Source organism: Arvicanthis niloticus, chromosome 25 (genome assembly GCF_011762505.2).
Source record: "Arvicanthis niloticus isolate mArvNil1 chromosome 25, mArvNil1.pat.X, whole genome shotgun sequence".
Classification (NCBI taxonomy): domain Eukaryota; kingdom Metazoa; phylum Chordata; class Mammalia; order Rodentia; family Muridae; genus Arvicanthis; species Arvicanthis niloticus.
Window position 1 is genome coordinate 36,815,640 of NC_133433.1, and position 24,164 is coordinate 36,839,803.

A 24,164-nucleotide genomic window follows, 5' to 3' on the forward strand; every position below is an offset into this window, starting at 1 on the left:
TTTTGATATTATTTTTTTGTTCTGAATATTTAGTGTTCTGATTATTATGTAGCAATGGGACGTTTTTCTTTTTCTGTCCAATATGTTTGATTTTCTGTATGCTTCTGAATCGTTATGAACTGTTTTAGGCATCTTATTCTTTAGGTCAGAAAAGTTTTCTTCTATGACTTTTATTGAAAGTATTTTCTGGGTCTTTGAACTGAGATTCTATTACTTCTCTATTCTTACTATTCTTAGGATGGGTATTTTCATTGTCTTCCAAGTATCCTAAATGTTTTATGTCAGGGATTTTTTTGTTTTTTTAGATTTAACATATGTGTGTGTGTGTGTGTGTGTGTGTGTGTGTGTGTGTGTTGCTGGATCCCATTGATGAGAACATGATCTTTCTTCTATATACTATGTATGCCTTGTTTTCACCTAGAAAATAATCTCATTTATCACTTATAAGCTGATAGACACAAACTTTTTTTTAAATCTACATTTACTTTATTACTTGTTCCTTGTATATCAAATGCAACCTCAAATTTAATGCACCAAACAAAGAGTTTTACCTTTGTGCTAGAATGATTCTTCATAGAATATCACAGTATCTGTAAAGGGCAGCTTCACTCACTTATTCAACTTTACTTTCAAAGCTGGCACCTTTTCTTAGTGAAAATCTTCTCATTTTCTCTTCTCTTTCAGTCCCACAGAGCGTTTTCTCAGTAGTAATGCCAGGTGACCATTTAATGAATGTGTCATATCTTGTTTCAAAAACCCCTTCCAATGTTATTCACCATAAAAATGTAATCCACTCATATATGTACATTCTCATCGCTCTTGCTTTCTGATACATGTTTATTTTCTAACAAAAAATTAAAAGATCATGATATATATTCATTTAATGACCAAATACTTACATTCTGAAATTAGATTTTATTTTGTAAGATTTATGGAGGGGGCAAAAAGCAGACAAGCTGTGTTGCTTGTGTATGTGTGGGAATGAAAATCTCAGAAATGTGAGAGATGGGTGGAGAGAGGAAAATATCCTCTGACAAGTCATACAGCTGTGATCAAGAACACCCCGGAAATGACTGCTGCTGCAAGATCATGGGTGAAGAAGACTAGGGAGGTGGTTTTGAATTATTGCCTAACGTGGATTCATCAGTGTCCTGCAATCTCTTCTCATTATCTGTTCATTTCTATAATCTAGAACAAACCCCAGTGTGGTAAAGATATAAAAACTAATTAAAGTCTTAATCAACATCAAATTATTATAAAATACTGCATAAGGAGAGTAGAATAATTAGAAACATCAATCTTACATAAAATGACTAAATATTTAGGTGTTTGGAGAGCTTGAAAAACCAATATTATCTTCAACTTAATAGAAACATTTTTGAGAAATATTGCTTTAATATTTGTTTTCAATGGCATCCACAATTCTTCTTCTAAATGAAAGCAGGATTACATATACACACAGAAAGACACAAAGAGGGAGACAGAGACACACAGAAATATTAGTGGGGTGGAGGATATGAAAGGAGAGGACATGGTAAGGATTTGACAGAGGAAAGAAAAGGAAAGAATAAATTGTATAATTATATTTTAATTAATTATTAATAAGAATAAAATAAATCTTAATTATGACAGAATTTAAAAAATCTTCCTTGGTGGAAAAATTTTAGGAACTAGAGTGATGAAGTAAAATGTTTACCACTTTCAGAAATGTCACTAAAGTAAACTAACTGTGGACTATAAAAAGGAGAAAGACAACTGTTGAGAAACTAGATGAATTTTATTATGCTCCTTTTGCAAAACCCAATAGAAAACACTAACTTCCAGCAATTTTCGTAAGCAGCACTTTGATATATTATAATCTCTTCTAATAGTGTGGATTGTATAATTGAAAACATTAGAAATAGTGTGTAAAGCAGTTGTAGTTATTCACCACTCATCACAAACATGTAATTAAGAAACAGATAATGTGTCATTAAATTTATTAATCAGGCTTCAATCTTCTTGGGATTATAATGTGTCTATTACAGTATTGTATTTTCATATATTCTGTATACCTGATTCCAGATGTTTATTAAACATAAATATGACTACTTATTGACAATTTTGTTAAGAAATTATTTTTTTCCTGATCTATTTCTCTTTTCCTTTCAGGAGTTGGAATTTTCAAATTTATTTGCTGTTCTTCACTGTATTCATTCATTTTTTGCTGCCAAAGTAGCTTGTTTGGACCCTCTGTTTTTAGGTAATCAGGCTGCAAGTTCTGCTGCTGCCAGCTCTACTTCTACAAGCAAGGCAAAGCACATGGCTTGACATGCTGAGCTCTGCCTGACAGCCCTCAGGGTCACTCACTCCCTACTTCCATGCTGTCACCAAGTCAACCTTGGAGTCAAATTGCAATTCCAGCAGCAGAAAAGTCAGGAGGCATCTGCAAATGACCCTGGGAGGGCAGAGCAACCTAGTCATTCTCCACTGATCTCTATCAGGACACAGCTGTCACCATATTTGGTGACAAAAGAATGATTGGTGTAAAGTATGTAAATAATATAAAAATTGTAAGCTACCTATAAATAAAAATACCAATTAAATGGCTATTTCTCTACTTTAGATGATTTTGTATGACAAATGCATATTGGGCCAGATCATGAATCAATGCCCTATCATTGTATTATGAGTGTAAAAAAAAAGTTAAAAAATAAAAGCAAGGCAAGTAGCATGCAAATTAAACAAGCAACAAAAGAAGATGAAAACAAATGACCTCAAAGACAGAAGCATCTTAACTTATGTGAGTTACTTCCTGTATTTTCATCCCATTGTTCCATATGAGCACTCCAGCTGTGTTTATCTTACTGTGAAATATTCTGCAGAATTAATAAAGACAATTACATTGGCCTGTGAAAACACCCTAGGAAATCAAACATTTCTTCTTTGGTGAATGTTACTAACATGTTTTACATTTTAAAATGGTATTAATCATGAATGTCAAAAAACATTCTTCATTTAAATGCATTTCTTCTTTTTTTGCCTAATGAGATTTATGAACAAAATAAATTTTAATAAATTTAAATGTCCCCACATTCTTACAGAAAAATATCAATAAATTCTATGTAAGAAACAAGTCTTTGTTATACTTTTCTATTTAGTCATGAACTAAAAAGTTCGTGAAAAGTATCCACAGAGGCTATGAGAGCTGGCAAGATTTTTATTTGAGTTCATTTATGTAAAATTTAAGTGAGATTTGAGAAAAAAAGCATCAAAATTTGTTATAAAACTTCATAGAAAGTTATTGAATAGTGTCAAATCATGTAGGCTACTGTAGGTATCTTGTGTCAGCATTAGGAAGGTAAAAAGACAGAAATGTGCATTGTGGGGTGTGCACTCATAGCCAAGAACTGGAGATTGCTCGTATACAGAGCAGGAAGTATTCTCTCTCCTTTACTTAGGCTGTGCTGGTGTCTGCTTTTAAACAACTAGCTACCTGTTGAAAAGTAAACAAATAAAGCCCACTTATATTAGTACACATTTTAATTGAACACTGTTTGATTCCCCCTTAAAATGACCAAATTTTTAATAACTAAGTCAGTATCCCTCCTTAAATAGAAGACAATCCCACCTCAGGCTCAAGAGGAAAGTAAAATCATTTCTTTAAAGGAGTATTTACCCATACTTATAAAGTCATTAGGCAGTGAACTATTTACATAATAATCAAAAATATTATTTCATTTTGCAGTGGATTAAGTGGAATCTCAAAATGTGATCTGGAAATGTTAAGTTGGATCTAAGATGCCTTGCCAACAGAACATGAACATTTGATAATAGGGGCTTATATATTCTATTTTTACAAGAAATTTCTATGTAAAACCACAATAATCATTTTGGGATTACTGCTTACTAGAGCAACCAAACACAAAAGATATGATAATTTTGAATTTCACTAAAGTCTGAATTCTGCCTTTCTAATATAGAGGAGAAAAGAGTAAAGAGAGGCACATGTACTATGTCTTCTGAAAGTTCTGCTCCTGCACATGGTACTGCCCTATCGTGGATGACCACTGGAATTTAAAACTATACAGAGTTCTTCTGTAATTATTCAAAAATAACTTTATGGAGCTGGAGAGATGGCTTAGTGGTTAAGAAATTTACTGCTTTTTCAGAGGACTTGGATTTGATTGCAGCACCAACACAGTGGCTCATAATCATCTGGAACTACAATTTCAAGGGTTTTAATGCCCTCTTCAGAACTCAGTAGCACCAGATACATATATGGCACATATACATATATGGAGGTGAAACATCACCTAAAAAAAATCTAAAAGTAGATTTTACAAAGCTCCATTTAAACATACAAACCTGAGTTAAGTCTTTATTGCTGTTGTTGTCACATCAACTGTTCTATCAGTACCCATGTTGTAAAAACAGCTCAAGTGTGAGATTAGATCTTGAGTATAGAGCTTGTATCCTTTGTGTGTTTGTAGACACATAAATATATGTATAGAGACAAGTATAAAATTTGATCTTAATTGTACTGAAAGAAAATGTTTCACATATGTAACACATAGCTCTGTATGTATTGTATGTATTCAGCTATAAAATGTTGGTTGAATTGAAATCTACTAGAACAACCTTGTTTTTGTTACTTTTTATAATATTGGTTAAAATATCACCATGCTGAAATTTCTATTTAACATGATTAGTGGAATAGGCACCAATTAGCAAAATACTTTTCTGGTTTTCATCCATTTAACAGTTAGTGTTTAATGCTTTCTTTATAATATGATTAACCACTGTCAGTTGCTGTGACTTTGGATACTTAAATGAGAAAATGTAGAAATTCATGAAAACACAGATTTCAACTTCTCAGTAAGTTAAGTTCAGATATAGATTTTTTTTTTTAAGCAATCCCAAGTTTGAGTATTAAACATACCTGAGAATGCTTAATGATGTGTTAACCCTTCCAGTGCCTTTTTGGATATGTATGCACTTTCATGTGTGTGTGCATGTGTAGATCATTAAAGGGCTTATTAAAGTGTACACACTGCAAGCTTAAAGGAAAATGTAACTATGTGAGTTAGAGAGAGGAGTTTAAAACAGCTAAGATGAGAATGTCTTTTTATGATAAAAATAAAATATCATTTGAAATAAAGTGTATCAAAGCAGGGGGGCTTGAATTTGTTATAGTTTAACTTCAAAATTACCTTAATAGATAACTTAAATATAACAAATACCCAAAGCTTCCTATCTAATTCTATTTTATAGAGTGGAATATGCTAGTAATTTCTTACTCACATTTCAGGCATGAGCTGGTGTGTTGTTTTAAAACTTTTGCTCATAAAACTGTCATTCAGCAAAAAAAAAAAAAAGAAAAGAAAAAAAGAAAAAAAAGAAATTGATGTCAAGTCAATATTGGCAAGCAGAGAAGGCACTTTCATACAGGCAGTGTGGTTATCCTCTGGACATATTAGCTAATGAATCACATATCTCTCATTTGCAGTGACAAAAATTGTTCATAGTATAGTCCATGTTGAAAGCTAGATTTAAGTGAAGCTTGACTTCTCACCGAGGAAACCTAAATCTGAACAATCACTTCATTTTATTGTTTCAAACGAGCAGTGTGGAGAAGCTTTATCAGTGCAAGCACATGCTTGTGCTTAACTTTGTAAGGTAAGTGTCTGTGTTCCAACTTAACATTTTGTTTCTGTTGGTATTGATGTACTCATGAGCTAAAGAATAATATTGATCCATATCTTTAAATATCACTGTTTGTGTTTTGTTTTGACTCCTTAATATTTCAAATCATGTCACTTTACATTATAGCTTACCTTTAAAGAAAAATAAAATATTATAAATATTATATATTTTATACATATTACAATGCAATGAAAAAATAAAATGTAAATATATTTATTTCATATTTAAATGTTTTGGTGGATGTTTGTAAAATGTAAATTCAGATGTGTGACAACTTGCCACTCTGTCTTTGAGTTCATTAATGTATTATTACTAAAAAAAATACCTTTTTTAATGACCATACTAGAAAATAAAACTGGAAGCTTTTCTACATTCAATTTTGGGTTTCTTTGTCTGGCTTTGATCTGTAAGATTAATACACATTTACACCCCAACCCTAAAAGAATGAACTTCAAGGTAAAAGAGAAAATTTGACCTCTCTACTCAGAGTACAAACCATTTGGAACATTATCTGCTCTGGTCCATTAATATTCATGAATGTTTGATGTCTGACCTCTGAAAGTCTGTGAAGACCTAAGAAAGGTGCTATTTGCCTAATTAGTTAAACAACCTAGGAGTTTCAACTTTTGAAAGCATTACCACTTTCATATCTATATAATGATCCATTAGGGATGAGATCTATATTGGGAAGCTAGGGCAAGGACAACATTATCTTGTCACTAATAATTGATGAGCAATTATTGTAGTATCATGTGCCATTCCCAAACCACAATTGTTTTTCATGTGATCTCAGTGTCACAAGAGCATGGTCACAGGAATCACTTTAAAACAGTTCTGATATTCATATTGTCCTTGGTACTAAATGAACTTTTATAACTTGTCCAACTTGTTTTTCAGTTTGAAAACAGAATGAAAATTAAACCTTCTCTGAAATAAAATACTATCAATCATGAATAATTCCAATAACTGAAGTAAATACTGAGGGGGGGAAGATATGGTACCTCTTAACACCACTAAAATAAATAGACATGAAACATTTTAAGTTACTATACAAGCACATGCATGGAAGCATCTTTACAAAAAACAGCCATGTTAGTTAGACCAGTGCAATGTTGGTTTGCCATAAATAATGTCATGGATTCTATCCGTAGGAAAGCAAATAAAACTTATAATTAATATAACAATAAATTACTTCATTATTTTAAAAATTCAATAACTACAGTTATTCAAAAAATATGTGAACAAAATTAATACAATATAAATGTTTTCTTTTTTAAAAAATTTGTTTAAAAAAAATTTTTTTTAAAATTTGTTTGTTTATTTCATGTATATGAGTGCTCTATTTCCATGTACACCTGTGTGGGAGAAGAGGATATCTACCAGATCACATTATAGTTGATTGTGAGCCAACATTTGGTTGCTGGGAATTAAAAGATCAGCCAGGATTTTTAAGCACTGAGCCATCTCTTCAACTCCTAAGTGTTTTCTCTTAAAGTATTTTATTAATTCTTTAAGGGGGCAGGATTAGGTGTGGGAGGAGACCAGAAAATGTACAGAGGGTCAGAAAATTGAACAGAGGTGTTTAGCAATGGGGTATGGGGAGCTGGGGTACCCAACAAAAAGTCCCAAATACCAGGAAAGAAAGACACTTCCAGGACCCAATGGGGGATGACATTAGCTGAAATACCAAACAAAGGGGAGAGAGAACCTGTAAAGACCATATCCAAAGGTTAGGCATGGCCCCTGGTTGAGGGATGAGGCCACCCACCCTTCTCAAAAATTTTAACCCAGAAATGTTCTTGTTTAGAGGAAATACAAGAACAAAGAGTGGAGCAGAGACTGAAGGAAAGGCCATCCACAGACTACCCACCTGGAATTCATCCCATATGCAGCCACCAAACCCAGTCATTATTGCTGATGCCAAGAAGTGCTTATTGACAGGAGCCTGATATAGCTGTCTCCTGAGAGGCTTTACCAGAGCCTGATCAATACAGAAGAGGATGCTAACAGCCAACCATCAGGCTGAGCATGGGGACCCCAATGGAGGAGTTAGGAGAAGGACTGAAGGAGCTGATGGGGTTTGCAACTCCATAGGAAGAACAACAATATCAACCAACCAGACTACCAAGAGCTCTCATGGACTAACCCACCAACCAAAGAGTACATATGAAGGGACCCGTGGCTCCAGCTGCATATGTAGCAGAGGATGGCTTTATCTGGCAACAATGAGAGGGCAAGCCCTTGGTCCTGTGAAGGTTTGATGTCCCAGTGTAGGGGAATGATAAGGACATGAAGCAGGAGTGGGTAAAGGGGCAACCTCATAGAAGCAGGTGGAGGGGGAGAGAGATAGGAAGTCTGTGGGGGGGGGGGGAACTAGAGAGAGAGGTAAGATTTGAAATTCAAATAAATAAAATAACCAATAAAAATTTTATAAATAGAGTTTCATACACCATATTTTTATAGTCCCTCTTTTCAACTCCTTCACGACATATCCCCAATCTCCTACAAAGTCATTATGTTGTCTTTAAACTGTTTAGTTCAGTTTTTGTTCTTGAGTATTAGGGCGCAGGAGGCAATCTTCTGGAACATGGTTAACCTACAAGGCTATATCACAGTACCTCAGCCTTAGCTGTCAACTGTCAACACTTCCAGAGCTAGGGATGGAGTACTATACCCAGTTCCTTTTTCCTTTTTTAGGATTTTATTTGGCTTAATCTTGCACAGTTCTTGTGAATGCTGTCACAGTTCCTGTGAGTTCATATGTACAACTGTCTTGTCAAGTCAGGAAGAGTTCCCTATAGTCATTGACCACCTATGGTTCTTAAAAGCTCCCAGGCCTGAAGCTTGGAAGAGGAGCATGGGCTATTGATGTCCCATTTGTGGCTAATAGTTTTTAAGTTGAGTAACAAGGATAATATATTTGATTCATGGAATTTATATTTTTCAAATGAGAAGTAGATATTAACAAAAGATGGAGGTATATGTGTATTTCAGAGTCAGATGTTCTGTTCTAAGGAACATCAATTAAAGCTGTTGTTTTAGAATAAGTTCTTTGAGTTTTGATAAATGGACATGGCTCTGTACCATCAAGATGATCACAATTTAAAACAACTTCTACCACATTCTTTCTCTCACACAAACACAAACCAAATAAATAAATAATAGACAGTCAGAGAGTTAGACATATAGACAGATAGATAGAATGTTATTGTCACTTCTAAAGTTCCTTATTCTGGCCTGTCTGTAGCTGACCAATTCTTGGTAACTGTTTTCCTTTCCTTCCCTTCTTCCCTCCCTCCCTCCTTCCTTCCCTCTACCTTTTTTCCATTACTCCTCTTTTTTACTTTCTTTCTGTGAGGGATATATGCTAGAGGTCAAAGGTAGGTGTTTGCTTCCTTCTTGGCACTCTAACCTTTAATGGAATATCTACTCTGCAGAACAGGGAGCTCTCTGATGTCTGTACATGGGAAAATGAAACACACCTAACAGGAGACATATTGGTTTCTTCTTGAGTATTGAAAAACTTGATGATCATGATGGGAGTTCTCTACTATATAAATACCAGCCAACCTCATTAACCTGTAGGGCTGTGAAAGGGGCCTTGGTTTTGGTCAAAGCTTTGGCTGGAAAGCCTGGAGACCCAGCAGGTGTCCATTGCCTGTAAGGGAAAGGCATCTATTCCACCTCGCTCCCAGAATCCAGGCTCCTAACATGTGGTGTGGAACTCCATTGACCTGCACTGTTCAGTCACATTCAGGTCAATGCAGCCCTACCCAAAGAGCACAGGTAGAGGGCGTGACTACAGGCCTCAGGCCCTAGAGAGATTTACATACTAATGAGATGCCTGAAGGCCAGAGGGCAGAGCTAATTAAGCATTCTTCCCTAGCCCCTCCCTCCCTTCTCCCTCCTTATTTATCTCAGGTCTGCCCTGAGTTTCATGGGGGTGCACATCCAGATTCAACCATCATCCATCATGCCAATAAAGCCGTTTTGGAAACCCAAGGACTTTGTGTCATTGGGGCCCACACAGTGAGGAACCATGGAGAAGGCCTTTACTGAGCTGCTGTAGCCACAGCCGCAGTGTCTAAATTCCCACCTGGAGGAACTTTCAGCATTCCCAGCCACCCTACCCACAGTAACCCTTGGCTTTAATTCTCTTAGAAATATTGAATAGGTGTTCTTACACTGACAAATTATATTTCATAATTTTTCATTTCTTCTTTCATTTTTGGCATAAAACATAATTTATTTCTTAGAAATTATTTTTAAACATGGATCACTCTTATTTCTATGATAATCTCCAGAAAGTTCATAGTCTAGGCTTTAGCTTTAAAAAACAGATTTATTAACCTTTTAAAATTAGTTTGTGTATATTAAAGGTACTCTTTTTTTGTTTTCAGATTGATGGACAACTATTTGAGTAGTGCTTGTTAAAAATTTATTCTTGGGCTGATAATTTGGCTCAGTGGCAAAGAAATCATCTAGCTGGCACAGCAACTTTCTAGGAGGAAGGAGAGAGTCATGAAACACACATAGCTGTTTGACAAAATACCAACAAGGCTGATCTACATGTTGTGATCGGTGACCTGATGCTTTCACTTTGAGTCTCTGTGTGTTACACTCTTGAGGGGCTGTTAGCACAGTGATTCAACCAAAGCTTCTATGACAAAATCATTTCTGAGAAAGTCCTGAAAGTACTATCCCCTACTCTCAAGGAAGTAACCTCCGTTGAATTGGGAGTCTTCTCAACTGCCTTGCTGCAAAGTAAATTCATGAAACAAGATAATATGAATAGTATGAACTCAGAGGAGGTTGGTAAGGTTCTGAAGGACAGAAGAAATGACAGCAGATCAGAGCACAACACTCCTTTTGCAGTGTATTTAGAATTTCTTTGAATTATGCCCTCTAAGATAAAAGATCATACATATGAAGTCCCTAGTAAGAACTCAATAACAAAAGCTAGAATGACGAAGATAATATAGGAGCATGAATAGGTGATACAATAACAATATAAAAGAAGGTAAAAAGAATAATGTATTAGGATTTGTCATTCTTGGAAAGATTGGTTTGCACTGGATTACTGTAATATTAATTAATTTAAAAATGAGCAATTCTTGTATTAAACTAATTCTTATAAGATTATAAATATAAATAACAGCTACAATGATTCCTAAGCATATGCCAATTTGAAACTAATACGATTGACTATTAAAAGTTAATAATATACTACTTAAAGCAGGGCAATTTGACTGAACTATCTGTTTTCTACCTAACCATCTTTAAACCAGACTGCCAGTCTGAGAACAGGCTGCTGTATGCTTGCTTGCTTAAACTTAAATGATTTATAAAATTTTAGAAATAAGGCTATGGGGTTCATAATAATAAAAGCTTTCTTACTGTGCTTAACTTGTAACCCTGGGTATACTAGAAAATTATGTATCTCAGTAAAAGTATGAATCTCAGAAAAGTATGTAAACTCAGTAGTTGAAGAAAGGCCAAGACTAGAAAGCCAAACACTATTTCAAAACCAAATAAAAGGATTGTAGATATTGCTCAGAGGTATGAATCACCAGCTGATCTTATAGAGGATCCTGGATTAATTCCCAGCACCACTTTGTGCTTCAGAACTATCTCCAATTACAGTTCCAGGAGATCTGAATATTTGGCTTTAGAGCCTCTGCAGGAACTGAAAGCACGTGTTCACACATGCATATGCAAGCAAAAGACTCAAGCACATGAAGTAAAGTAATAAAAGTATTTTAAAACAGCAAATAAAACAAACTATCTTATATTGAAGTATCTCTCTGAGTCTGATAATTTCTCAGATAACATGCTTTTCCATTGATCTAAGAGATGTTTATCCTAAATATCCCAAAGATTACACTTTCTTAAAGTTTGGGACTTAAAGCTTTGGTAATCTAGATTTTTAATAATTTTAAGTCTCAAGTATCTCTAAATTTCAATATAATCATTAGACTCATTTGGCAAATTCACCAACCTCAACTAACCTTAAGTCATAATCACATTGATGCATAGAGGAAAAAGGTTTATGAAAGTGTAAGTTGTCACAGAAACTTAGTATTTTCAAATTCATATACATAATTTGTATTGAAGAAAGAAAGGCTGCAGTGCTTTACATGAAAGCCATTAATTTAATCTTACTAACTAGAATTTTCTCAGTACAGAATTGTTTGTAGTTGAAAGAATTCTGGTGATGGAGGAAATAAATCAAATCTTAATCAAAGCAAAACTAGTTAGTATTAACCAACAAGAAGCTAATATTACAAAGAATTTGAAGACTCAGTCCAATAATGTTTGATATGTGAGAACAAAATTTGAAAGCAGCATTGAAACAATAACAGAAATTCATGGTCAGCAAAGACCACCAACAACTTGTTAAATATAGTCATAATAAAAATATTAAGCCCCTGCAGGAGCAGGGTGACCAAAAATGAAAAGGCATGCAAGGACGTGCCCAGACAAGCCCAAGTGAGTAATGGGCTATCTGGTGTTTACTTTTCTCTCCCCCTTTCTGAGAAGTCCAAGGTTTCATGGTCAAAAATAACTAGTCATCCTGACAGCTCACATGTAGTAGCTTCTGCAAGTTGCTAATGTTTGAAATATCCAATCATATGTCACGGCGTCAAATTTTCCCGCTCTCCCCAACCCCTACCCATAAATATCCCAAGTTTCCTGGGTTCTGGATCGGATCCTCTATCTCCTGTGTGAGATATGTTCCAACCCGAGGGCCCTCGCCATTAAACCTTCTCTGCAATTGCATCAAGAAGGTCTCTCGTGTGTCCTTGGGTTTGGGCAGGTCCGGATTGAGTGAGGGTCCCCTTGCGGGGGTCTTTCAGATAAAGGTGCAGGAAACAAAGCATTGCCTTAATTATACAAAATCATAAAACTAGATAATATATAATAAAGAATGATAAATAAAATCACAAAAGTAGAAAATTCCAGACAAATATCAGACATAGAGACAATTACAACACAGTAAGATCCAGAGAACTCAAAAACCAATATTTGCTTCATCATTTACCACAAACATCCAAAAACATAGCAACTTGTTTCATGGCAAGGATCTAAGACAATTCAGTTCATTTTAGTACATCTAAAATAGTTTGATTATGATGCTTTTTTATAGGTTTCTATGGTATTATCCTGTTTAGGGTATTTGCAGACATATGTGTGTTTTAAAATGTACGGATCTTATAGAGTCCAGAGTGCTCACCATTAGAACAATTAAAAAATGGGGTACACAGCAGGGCAGTGGTGGCACATGCACGCCTTTAATCCCAGCACTTGGGAGGCAGAGGCAGGTGGATTTCTGAGTTTGAGGCCAGCCTGGTCTACAGAGTGAGTTCCAGGACAGCCAGGTCTATACAGAGAAACCTTGTCTCAAAAACAAAAACAAAAACAAAAACAAAAAGCAACAACAACAAATGGAGTGCAGATCTAAACAGAGATTTCTCTATAGAGGAACTGCAAATGGCTTAAAACACTTAAAGAAATATTCAACATCCATAGGCGTCAGGGAGATGTAAATCAGAACTACTTTGAGATTTCATACGTGTCAGAATGTCTAAGATCAACAGTACAAGTGAACACTAATTCAGGTGAGCATGTGAAGCATAGGGAACATTCCTTCATTTCTGGAGTGAGTACACACTTGTATTGCTGCCACTATGGAAATCAATGGGGCAATTCCTCCAAAAAAAAAAAAAATGGGAATCAATCTACCACAAGACCCAACTATATACTAAAGGACACTCTATCCTATCACAAGGAGACTTGCTCAACCATGTTAATTGTTGCTCTATTCATAATAACCTGAAACTGAAATGTGTATCAAAGAATCAATGAAGAAAATGTGATTCATTTTAACAACTCATTTTAATACTCAGGTGTTAAAAAAGCATCATAAAATTTTCAGAAAAATGGATGGAACTAGAAAAAAGTCTCCTGAGTGAGGTAACCAGACCTAGTAAGACAAATACGGTATGTAGTAACTTATAAGTAGATATAAAGCTGGGCAGTGGTGGTGCATTCCTTTAATCCCAGCACTTGGGAGGCAGAGGCAGGCAGATTTCTGAGTTTGAGGCCAGCCTGGTCTGCAGAGTGAGTTCCAGAACAGCCAGGGCTATACAAAAAAAACAAAAAACAAAAACAAAAAAAAAAAAAAAAAAAAACAAAAAACAAAACAAAAAAACTAAACAAACAACCCCCCCCAAAAAAAAACCAAAAATCAAAAAACCCTGGCTCAAAAAATCAATCAATCAATCAATCAATCAATCAATCAATAGTAAAATTTAAAAGTAGATATAAGCTCTTAAGTAAACAATAATCGTAGTAAAAATTTAAGGACCTACAAATTCTAAATAACGTGGATGGCTTACAGGGGACACATGGATCTCCCTGGGAAGGAGACATAGATGAGGTTTTGCAGGTATACTGGTGACAGGTACAAATGGAAGGAAGTGTGATCAGTTGGGAGAAGATGAAGGGAGAGAGTACAGGAAAAGACAAGTGGGATTATAGGACATTTGAATCCCAGGAATCTATGAGGGTGACCCTAGCAAGGAATCATATTAATAAAGTATATGGAACCTGAACTGTAAGCTTTCGTAACCAGGAAAGACTTTAAGAGGTGAGACTAGGACAACAACCCAGCCAAAAAGTTGTTGACCTACAATCTATCTTGCCTGCAAGATGTGCTGGGGCAATCAAAGCACAGAACTTGTGAGCGTGAGCAACAAATGACTGGTCTAATTTGAGGTCCACCTCATGAGAGGAAGCCCATGCTCAACACTGACTGAATAACCTGAACCCAGATGCTGGATAGATCAGAGACTTAGGATAGAAGAAAAGGAAAAACAATAAAGCAACTCCTAATGTTATTCTGCTATACTTATAGATCAGTGCCTAGCTAGCTCAGTCAACATCATAGAGGTCTCTGCCTACAGCTGATGGGAGCAGATGAAGAGACCAACAATCAAGCATTAGGCAGAGAGAAATCTCAGTTTGGAGATCTCCATTGGGTCCCTCTTCTCTGAGCTCAGGGAACCCTGTGGAAGAAGAGGCAAAGAATTGTAAAGATCAAGGACACCAAGAGAACATGGTCCACAAAATGAACTAAACAGGACTCATGGTGGCTCATAGAGACCAAAGTGGCCATCAGGTAGCCTTCATGAGTCTGTACTAGGTACTCTGCATGTATAGTATGGTTGTATAGTCTGGTGCTCTTTGTGAAACCCTGCTAACAGTGGAAACAGGGTTGTCTCCAATTCTTTCACCTGCTTTTGTGTCCTGGGTTGCCTTGCCCAACTCTGATATGAAGATTATTGCCTAGTCTTACTGTATCTTGTTATGCCATGTTTGTCCTATCACTGGGAAGCTTACTCTTTTCTGAAAGAAAACAGGAATGGATCTGGGGAAAGGGATAGCTTGGTATAAGTAGAGGGAGATGAAATTATAGTCGGGATTTATTGTAAAACAAAAAGAAAATAAAATTTAATTCAAAAATTTAAAACATTTTAAAAATTGAGAGCTTTTAGCCATGAGTTTCAATTATGCAACTAATTTCCTAGCTTTATATACGCTAGACAAGTACTACCAATGAGGTATATTACAGCTCACTTTCTTCAAATACTTTAAAATTCCCTACCCTACTGTTTCTTTCCTTTTATGCTTTTTTAAACAACACAAATATTATATATTTCCTTTGGATGAAAGACCTCAAAATTACTGTTGGAATTTTTATCTGGTCTGTTTTCTTGCCTCTCTTAGTAGACTGCATTGCTTTAAGAAGCCAAGAAATTTACATTCACATCCATACTATTTTGTGCAATTTTGCTTAATCTTGAACAAAATAATAGGCTGTTTTATTAGTTCCTTTAGGTACAAAAAGGAGGTAGGAAGATGTCAGCCAAGGCGGTGGTGATGATGGGGAGCACGGTTGGTAAAGACTTCCCACAGAGACCACCTTGAGTTCACTAGTTTTGCAGAGAAGAGCATGGACTAGACCAAAAGTAGTCTAGAGAGGGTATGCCCAGAGATGAAAGGAGGGAGAAACGAAGGACAAGTCAGGGATTAGAGGAGAGGCCTGACAATCTGGCACCTAACATTCTGGAGCCCTATTGTCATTTCATACTAAACATTCACAGCATGTCACTGCTGTACGTTCTATCATTGACTCATTAGGAGCATCTGTCCTAGATCAGACAAGATTGTTCCCTTTAGTGCCTTCATTTCTCAGAACTTAGCACCCTAATGTTCAGGCTTTATTTTTCATTTGTTTTTCATCAAGAGCTGTTTAGGAAAGAGGCTTTAGATAGCCCATAGTTGCTTTTGGCAGGAATATGTACTCAACATTTTGTGACTTGATCTCAACAGTGAGGCAGACAATAAAAACACTTGGTTGGTTTCAACCCTGACTGAGGAACTCATAAGCTACAAAGTGTTTGCGGTGTTAACCAGTATTTCTGATGTTTTGGTTTTGTTGGAATGAATCCAAAGATGCTTTAGACATTAGAAAACCAGAAAGAGGTTTCTATAATATACCTCTGAAAGCTAGATAGATCAGATTGCTTTCTACTTTCTACTACAGAAGTTCCAGAGCTTGTGTTTGTGCTTAAAATCATCATTAGAAGCACACTCTTGCTTCTTGGGATTACACTCTATAATACAATTTAAGAAGTTAACATAAGGTGGATCCTGAAAATATTTTTCTGTAACACTTAGGAACCACAAGACACACTGGGTACTGGGTAAAATGTGACCAATGGATAGGAACTCAAAGGATAACATACTCTTCAGCTGACCTTTTGTTGTAAATGCCATGCAGAGCGGTAGGAAGTGCATTGGGTAGAAGATTTTATAAGAAATAATGAAACTTAGCCGTGAAGACATACAATGAAGGGCACTTTCTACCATGTATCCGCTCCTGTGACTATTGCACTCTCCCAGAAGGAAATCCTTGGCTCCTCAAAAATTCTTGGCTCACTTTCTTCAAATACTTTTAAACAATTATTATCCATGTTCCTCTTTCAGTCGTGGAATTTTAGCATATGAAGTAAGGCTAAAATTCTCTGAGGAACTCCCAAAGAAACTAGTACACATGAATTAGCCATATCTAAAACTGTCTTCAATTTAATATTCTCATGTCTCACAGTGACTTCCAAAGTTCCAAATTTTCTGCCCCTATGCTAAAGCAGACCTCGTTTTCCAGATACCTCCTGGAGTGTGCATAATTTTTACTTGAGCCAGGCCTCTCTCTATAAGAAAACAATACTTTCTAGTATTACTAACACATTTGCATTGTTGACCCTAACTTAAAGATATGATTTCCTTTCTTTCTCATCTTCATTTTCCTCTGCTGAAAGCTTCCAGGATTTACGATTGAATGTCATACTGGTTGCATCTCAAAATCTAGTGAGATAGTCTTCAAACTTTCTTAGGAGTCTGGTTTGTAAGCAAAATTCTAAAAAGAGAAAAAATTAAGGTTTCATTCTTAATCTAATTGATGAAGAACAAGAAAAATAATAAGAATGGAATCTTGACTGCTTAACACCTAGTACTCAATATAATACAGTAACCTCAAAATAAGGTTTAGGGCCTTATTTTCAAAATAATTGGAAAATGTAAGATAAAAAAAGGTGATCTGCACTTTAAAAGTTAGATGATATTTTCTACTGTTAGGGTCATGTTATCATATTTGTCCACCAGCCATTACATTCAAGATATTATGTATTATTCCATAGAATTATTTATCTAATGCTATAAAACCTACAAACAAGACGTTTCACACTTTGTCCCACATAATTTTCAACTTGTCTCTTCAACTGATGTATTAATAACCACTGGAATCAAGAATGTATAACTCAGATGTGCTCAGATAACCTGACTCTTTATGTGATTGGATACTTGTACAGCAGGGAGTCACTAGCAAAAGTTACTTTGCTTAATTTCTGAAAATGTTGGCTTTCTTTCACTCCTTTGATAAACAGTATGAATTACAATAAACATTGACACCAGAAAAGCTGTATAAATTCACATTTAGAGAATATTTAAAACAACTCTTAATATTTCCACAAGAGTCTACATATTCTTTGTGCAGATCCACGATCTAAAAGGAGGAGTCAAAGGGAAACCAGTACACATGGGGCCCAGGTAAAGCTATAGCATAGGCTGTCATCTAGGACAAGACAAATAATTTAACTCACACAAATCCTGATACAATCATTTTTTACTACAGTAGTATTACAGTAGAACCTTCCATGGGTTGTAAGATATCTAGCCATATTAGGAAGGGCAATTGTTTCCTTCAGTTCCTCAGATTAAGTATAAATATACTCTAGAAACTCTGTCCAGAGATACTCAGAATTGCTTAACTGCATATTTGGTTATCTGATGGCCCAATCAAGGTGACATAATTAACTACCATAGTTACTGCATAGAGATACGTGCATAGACAGGTAAAGTGTGTGATATTAGTTAATCTTGAAAGTTAGATGAGTTATCAGGGCCTGTATGATGACTCAACTGGTAAGCGTATGCTAACCAAGCTTGACATGTTCAATCCCCAAGACTAGCATATTGGAAGGATATAATCAACTCTCACAAACTGTCCTCTGACCTCCACACAAAGGCCATGGAAGGCACACACACATGCACATGACCATATGTGTGTGCACTCACACACAAAATATAGCAGCAATTAAATAATGTATGTTTATATATTGTAAAGAATCAGTATAATTTTGGTCTGACATGAGAAATTTAATTCTTATTTGCATAAGAATGTCTCTAAAGTCTAAATCATATTATTTGACAAGAGAGGGCCACAATTACATCTTCCAGTCATGAAAGAAAATACCATTATGAGTGACACAAGAAAAGGGAGTTGAATACACATTCATCACCACAGTCACTGATGGACATGGCAGGATAGCAAAGACATCTGAGTTAACATGGCTTCTGACAATGTCTGTAAGAGAAATACACTGTTTCATTTTGGCAAGACAGCTTATATGCCAAAAAATGTTCACAGATAATGTCTTACAGTTCAGTTTTCTCTTTTATGTTTCATGTTTTTTTTCAAGTGATCCATGTTACAAGACATTTAATAATGCAACAAAATTCACCATGCATTTTTATAATGAAGTGCATAATATAAAGATAATATAATGATGTAGTATTAATATGGCAAATTATATAGTATAAATTTTGCATGTTGTTATATTTAAACCACATTTCAAATATATTGACAATAGTTTAATATACAACAAAGTATAGTTTGTAAATGGTATATATATATATAAATCTCATATATTTATGTATGTACATTATGTTTGTTATAGCAGTCAGAGCTATTCCATTAATGTAAGCATGCTCAATCAAATTGTCCCAGGTTTTGTTTATATATTTTAATTAGGAAATGGTGGATTTTTTTACATGTGGCACTAGATTTGAACTGGCTTTTAGAGGAAATGAATCTAGGGAAACACATCCACTGTATACACATTGTAAAAAAAGTAAGATGACCTTGGATAAAAAATCCAATTTGTCAATTTACAGAGAATGAAAAATGAAGAATGCCTGAAATTATGTGTCATCTCAGGTGGGGATTCCCAAAATTTCAAGTAACAGTTTCCTTGAAAAAAAAAAAAGGAGATAGAAAGTGATAAAAAGAAATGGATGTGCTTTCAGTTTGGCTAAAACAAAGAGAAAAATGTGCAAAGCAAGCATTGAAGACAAGTTAATCTTCTGAGACCCACAATTTGTATTGTGCACACTCAAACAGAAGGCTCTGGTAGTATTAAGTTAGTAGCTTATTTCCTTTATGTGTACATTATGTACCTTTCTCCAAATAATGCACCTCGCAACTTCAGAACACTTCAACACTCTTAACTTCATGAGGCTATCAATATTCCTATATCTGAAAAATAGTATAAGTTTCCCTGCCAGTAATTACAAATTTATGCAGTTTCTATTCAAGCGTATTCTGAATACACTAGGTTTAAAAAATATAGCACCAATCTAACCTGACCAAGTTACAGATGCTTTCATAGTAAAACCAAATTGTGTGTACTAATAATCTTTTAAGAAAAATCCTGTTTAGTATCTCATGCTTATTCATAAATGATGTGTATGTGAGTGAGCTTAGATGCACTTAGATGTATTATAAGAAGTGACATGCACAGAAGGGAAAGTCAACATATGACTAAATCTATCAGTCAAAACAGACAGCTATTATTACTGTGACCCTTAGTAACCCTGAGGATACTGGGGAATAGCTACATCTGTTTTCCGTCTTGACAACAAACATTTTAAGTCCATTGACTATATTTCTCTTCCTGGGTCCCTGCAATGGGGAACAGTGGAGAAGGTTTTCAACTACCAAGCCTCTAATCTCCTACTGATGACCTCTCTACATTCTCAGCCATGCAGGCCCAGCAACTCAAGCAAGCAAGCCAAATCAGCCGCCCACTGAGTCTCCACAACCAGAACTCTCATCCCTGCAGGAGCAGCCAGAACTCATCCCTCCCCCTCTCCTCTTCAGCTGCAGGCCATCTTTCCCTTTGCCCTCCATCTCAGCAGTTTTAGGGGACATCCAGTGGTGGCTGAGAGTCCAAGGGCCTGAGAACCAACCAATTCTGGTTGCCTTTTGGCCCAGGGACCCCCCAACCCAAAAGCTCTGTCTCCAAGTGAGACCTCAGACTGTGCTCTTCCACCCCAAGTGGAGTCCTGCTCGGTACCAGAGTGGAGTAAACACAGTCAAATACAGAGGCTAGACCCATCATCAACCCAACAGGTCACACATGTACTACAACCCCACAAAGGACTAGAAACCCTTCCTTGCTATTTCTTTACTCAATCAATGAAGCCTGCAGTAGAGAAAACTACTATGTAGCTACTACTTTCTTGTAATAAATGTGGATGCGTGTATATTGTTGACTTAATGTCTCAGAATAAAATATACCTACATTCTACAAGCCTATTTGACCTATAATTATAAATTTACACAATTTTGAGATTAAAAATTATTCTTTATAATTATAAATTTCAATATTTGTGGAAATGTGTAAAGTTGGAATATTGTAGTTTGAGAGTCAAGTTATTTTGGATGATCTCCTAGTTCTTAATTGCCTATCTCTTTGTGTGACCTAACATCCTTATAACATTTAGGTAAATCCTTTTATAATGTATAAACAGACAGTCCTAGAGTTCACAACCACCACCACCACCAACAACAACAACCAACAACAACAGCAACAACAACAACAACAACAACAAAACCCACCATGTGAGACTTACAGCTAAGATATAATTTGCCAAAACCCATATGCTTAATACTTCGATTTAAAAAACATGAAATGTGTATTGGTTTATGATTTTCTTTGTTCAATTACTATAAAAATTTCACGAAACTGCTATCATATGGAAGCAAGGAATTTCATGGAACTTAAATGTGCTTTGCCAGCCCATTATCACTCATATTTGGACTCCAAAATAAAAATTTTAAATTGAATACACTGGGTTTGTATTTGTTTGTTTTGTGCTTTTGCTTGCTTTGCTCAAATCAACTTTACTAAAGGTTGGCCAAGCATGCTTTCCACAGAATGCTGCTGACTCAACTTGCTAGTATTTTGTCAATGATTTTTACATTAATGTTTATAGGGGAAAGAATGTTTGTTACAGCTTCACTTTCTGTTGATATTTTCATAGTTTGGAGCATCAGGATATAATCCCCCACCCATTCTTCAGGCTGTTTTATTGTTGTTGCTGTGTACTTATTGACTTTACTCCAGAGATCATAAGTGCATGTAGTCAATGTCCTCACTGACAAGGATTCGATCATGCTTTCCTCATACCTGGGCAGATGTTTCCAGATTTGCTTAGTGGTGAGGCATATACTGAGGCACAAGCACCTATCCCACCATCTGAGGGGCACGTGATGACTCTGCCTTAGCAGTCCTTTCTGATGTTTTCACACAGAAAATGTCCCTTAAAGCTGATTTGAATATTCTGATACCTCTCTGTACCTTGTGGGTAATACAAGCAATGTAAGTGAAGATCTGGATTTCCATGTGTTGTGACATTTCTAAAATTGCATAGTAGACAAAACATCTCAACTTTTCAAGAACTTTTCTCAGCTTCTTTTTGCTCCAATTGTTCTTTTTTCCTCACACAGCTGCAATGTAGAATAATTGAAGTGATTCTTTAGAGCAAATACCTAAAGAAAAATACTGCCCAGATCCATATCAGACATATATAAAGTAAATTTTATCTTTGTGGTGGGGTTTTTCAAGCATAATTCTAATTTGAATGCATACCAGATCAAGATTCTGTAGATATAGAGATATTTAAGGTACTCCCACTTATTTGTTCTCAAGAAAATGAATTATGTGATCCTAAGACATTTCACAAATTGTAGGCTTGGTCTTCAAGGCTTTCACTGGGCTGGGAAGAAAAGAGAATGATAGGACCAGGAAACAATAAACATTATGAAGCCCACTTATCTCGCTCATACATACATGCTCACAGAATAAATAAATTGATTAATTAATAAGTAAATTAATAAATAAATAACAAAATCAACTATCCCTGTTTAGGCTTTGTTACATAAATTTATTGTTATTAATTTATTTTCATTGTATTACTCATGTACTGTACAGATACTTATATTAGTTATACAAAATTGTATTGTATAATCTCAGATAATTCCATTATAGTATATCTATGTAGCATATTAATTTTTCCTTTTTGAGCTCACTATTTTTTAAATAAAAAAATTTAATATTTTAATTTTGTACTTGATTTGCTATTGTGTATTATGAATTCTAATTAATGAAAAAGAGTTTTTGAAAGACAAAATGATAAAGAATGTCACAGTTTGGAAAAGGTGTAAGAATGAAATTATCCTTTAGAAATGAGCTTTATTAGGAGGCAGACCAAAGACCAAGAGCAAGGCATGAGTGAGCCTTTGAGACTTGCAAACAATCAGAATCATTGGATAAATAGTTTAAAGTAAAAAAAGATGAAAGGCAACCACCATAGACAGCATAATGATGTGCTAGATTTCAGAGAGATCCTGTGAACATATGGACTATACGGATTTCTGTATCCTTCCAAGGAGTGATGGGAAATGCCACACATTATGTAAATGATAAGCACAAGGTATTACAGATGACCATTAACTTATTATACACTTACCAACAGGAAGGAATTGTTTTACTTCATGAAAATGTGCTATTTCTTATTATTCTGCTCTTCTAGTGACACAGGATGCATCAAGTGTAAATTTGAAGGTGATATGTTGATTTGTAATTGAATTGTAGACCTACTAGAGAAAAATAAGAAATAATGTAAACTAATTTTAACCAGAAATATTGATGGAGGCAAAAGCAAAAAGTAATTATAAGTGAAACATATATTTTCCAATGTGTGAAAAGCTTTTGAAATTCTAATGAAAATATCTAAAGTATCTAAATAAGTAAGAATTTTCATCCCCAAATTGTAAAAGATAATGTTGCTAAATAATTAATTCATTTAAAGTCGGTATGTAGGCTCAAAACATTCCTATTCAGTATGTCAAATATTCCCATCATCAATTTCTTAGTGTACCCCTTACTCCACATCCTCACCAGCATGGGCTATCACTTGAGTTGTTGATCTTAGCCATTCTGACTGGTTTAAGTGGAATCTCAGAGTTGTTTTGATTTGCTTTTCCCTGATGACTAAGGACTTTGAACATTTCTTTAATTGCTTCTTAGCCGTTCCAGATTCCTCTGTTGAGGATTATCTGTTTATCTTTTACCTCAATTTTAATTGGGTTATTTGAGTTGTTAGTATCTAACTTCTTGAGTTTGTTGTAAATTTGAATATTAGCCCTGTATCAGATGTAGGATTGGTGACAATCTTTTCTCAATATATAGGCTGTCATTTTGTCCTATTGACAGTTTGCTTTGCCTTATAGGAGCTTTCTAGTTTCATGAGATCACATTTATCAATTGTTGATCTTAGAGCCTGACAACCACTATGGAAATCAATTTGGCAGTTTCTCAGAAAACTTGGAGTAATTCTACCTCAAGACCCAGCTAACCCACTTACGGACATATAGATGTTACACCATCCCACAAAGACACATACTCTTTAGTAATAATAGCCAGAAACTGGAAATAACCTAGATGTCCCTCCACTGAAGAATGGATTAAAAAAAAATGTGGTACATCTACATGATGGAAGACTATTCAGCTATTAAAAACAAAGACATCATAAATTTTACAGGCAAATGTATGGATCTTGAGCATATCATCCTGAGTGAGGTAACCCAGTTCCAAAATTACATGCATGATGTGTTCTCACTTATAAATTTATATTAGCCATAAAATATAGGATAGACATGTTACACTTCACACACCCAAAGAAGCTGACCAAGAAGGATAGTGCAAGTGAGAATGCTTGAATTTCACTTG

General features: G+C 35.3%; 1 protein-coding gene across 2 annotated transcripts in view; it reads left to right on the forward strand.

Moving 5' to 3' along the window:
- Nucleotides 1–5,343, forward strand: part of Sntg1 (syntrophin gamma 1) — a 728,479-nt gene extending 723,136 nt beyond the window's left edge. The window contains exon 19 of one of the 2 annotated variants that reach the window (XM_076924411.1): nucleotides 2,152–5,343. In XM_076924411.1, coding sequence (XP_076780526.1) covers nucleotides 2,152–2,310 — 159 coding nt within the window. In that variant the 3' untranslated portion in view covers nucleotides 2,311–5,343. The remainder of the gene's footprint in view (nucleotides 1–2,151) is intronic. The other variant, XM_076924412.1, reaches the window with a different exon arrangement.
- Nucleotides 5,344–24,164: the final 18,821 nt, after the last annotated feature.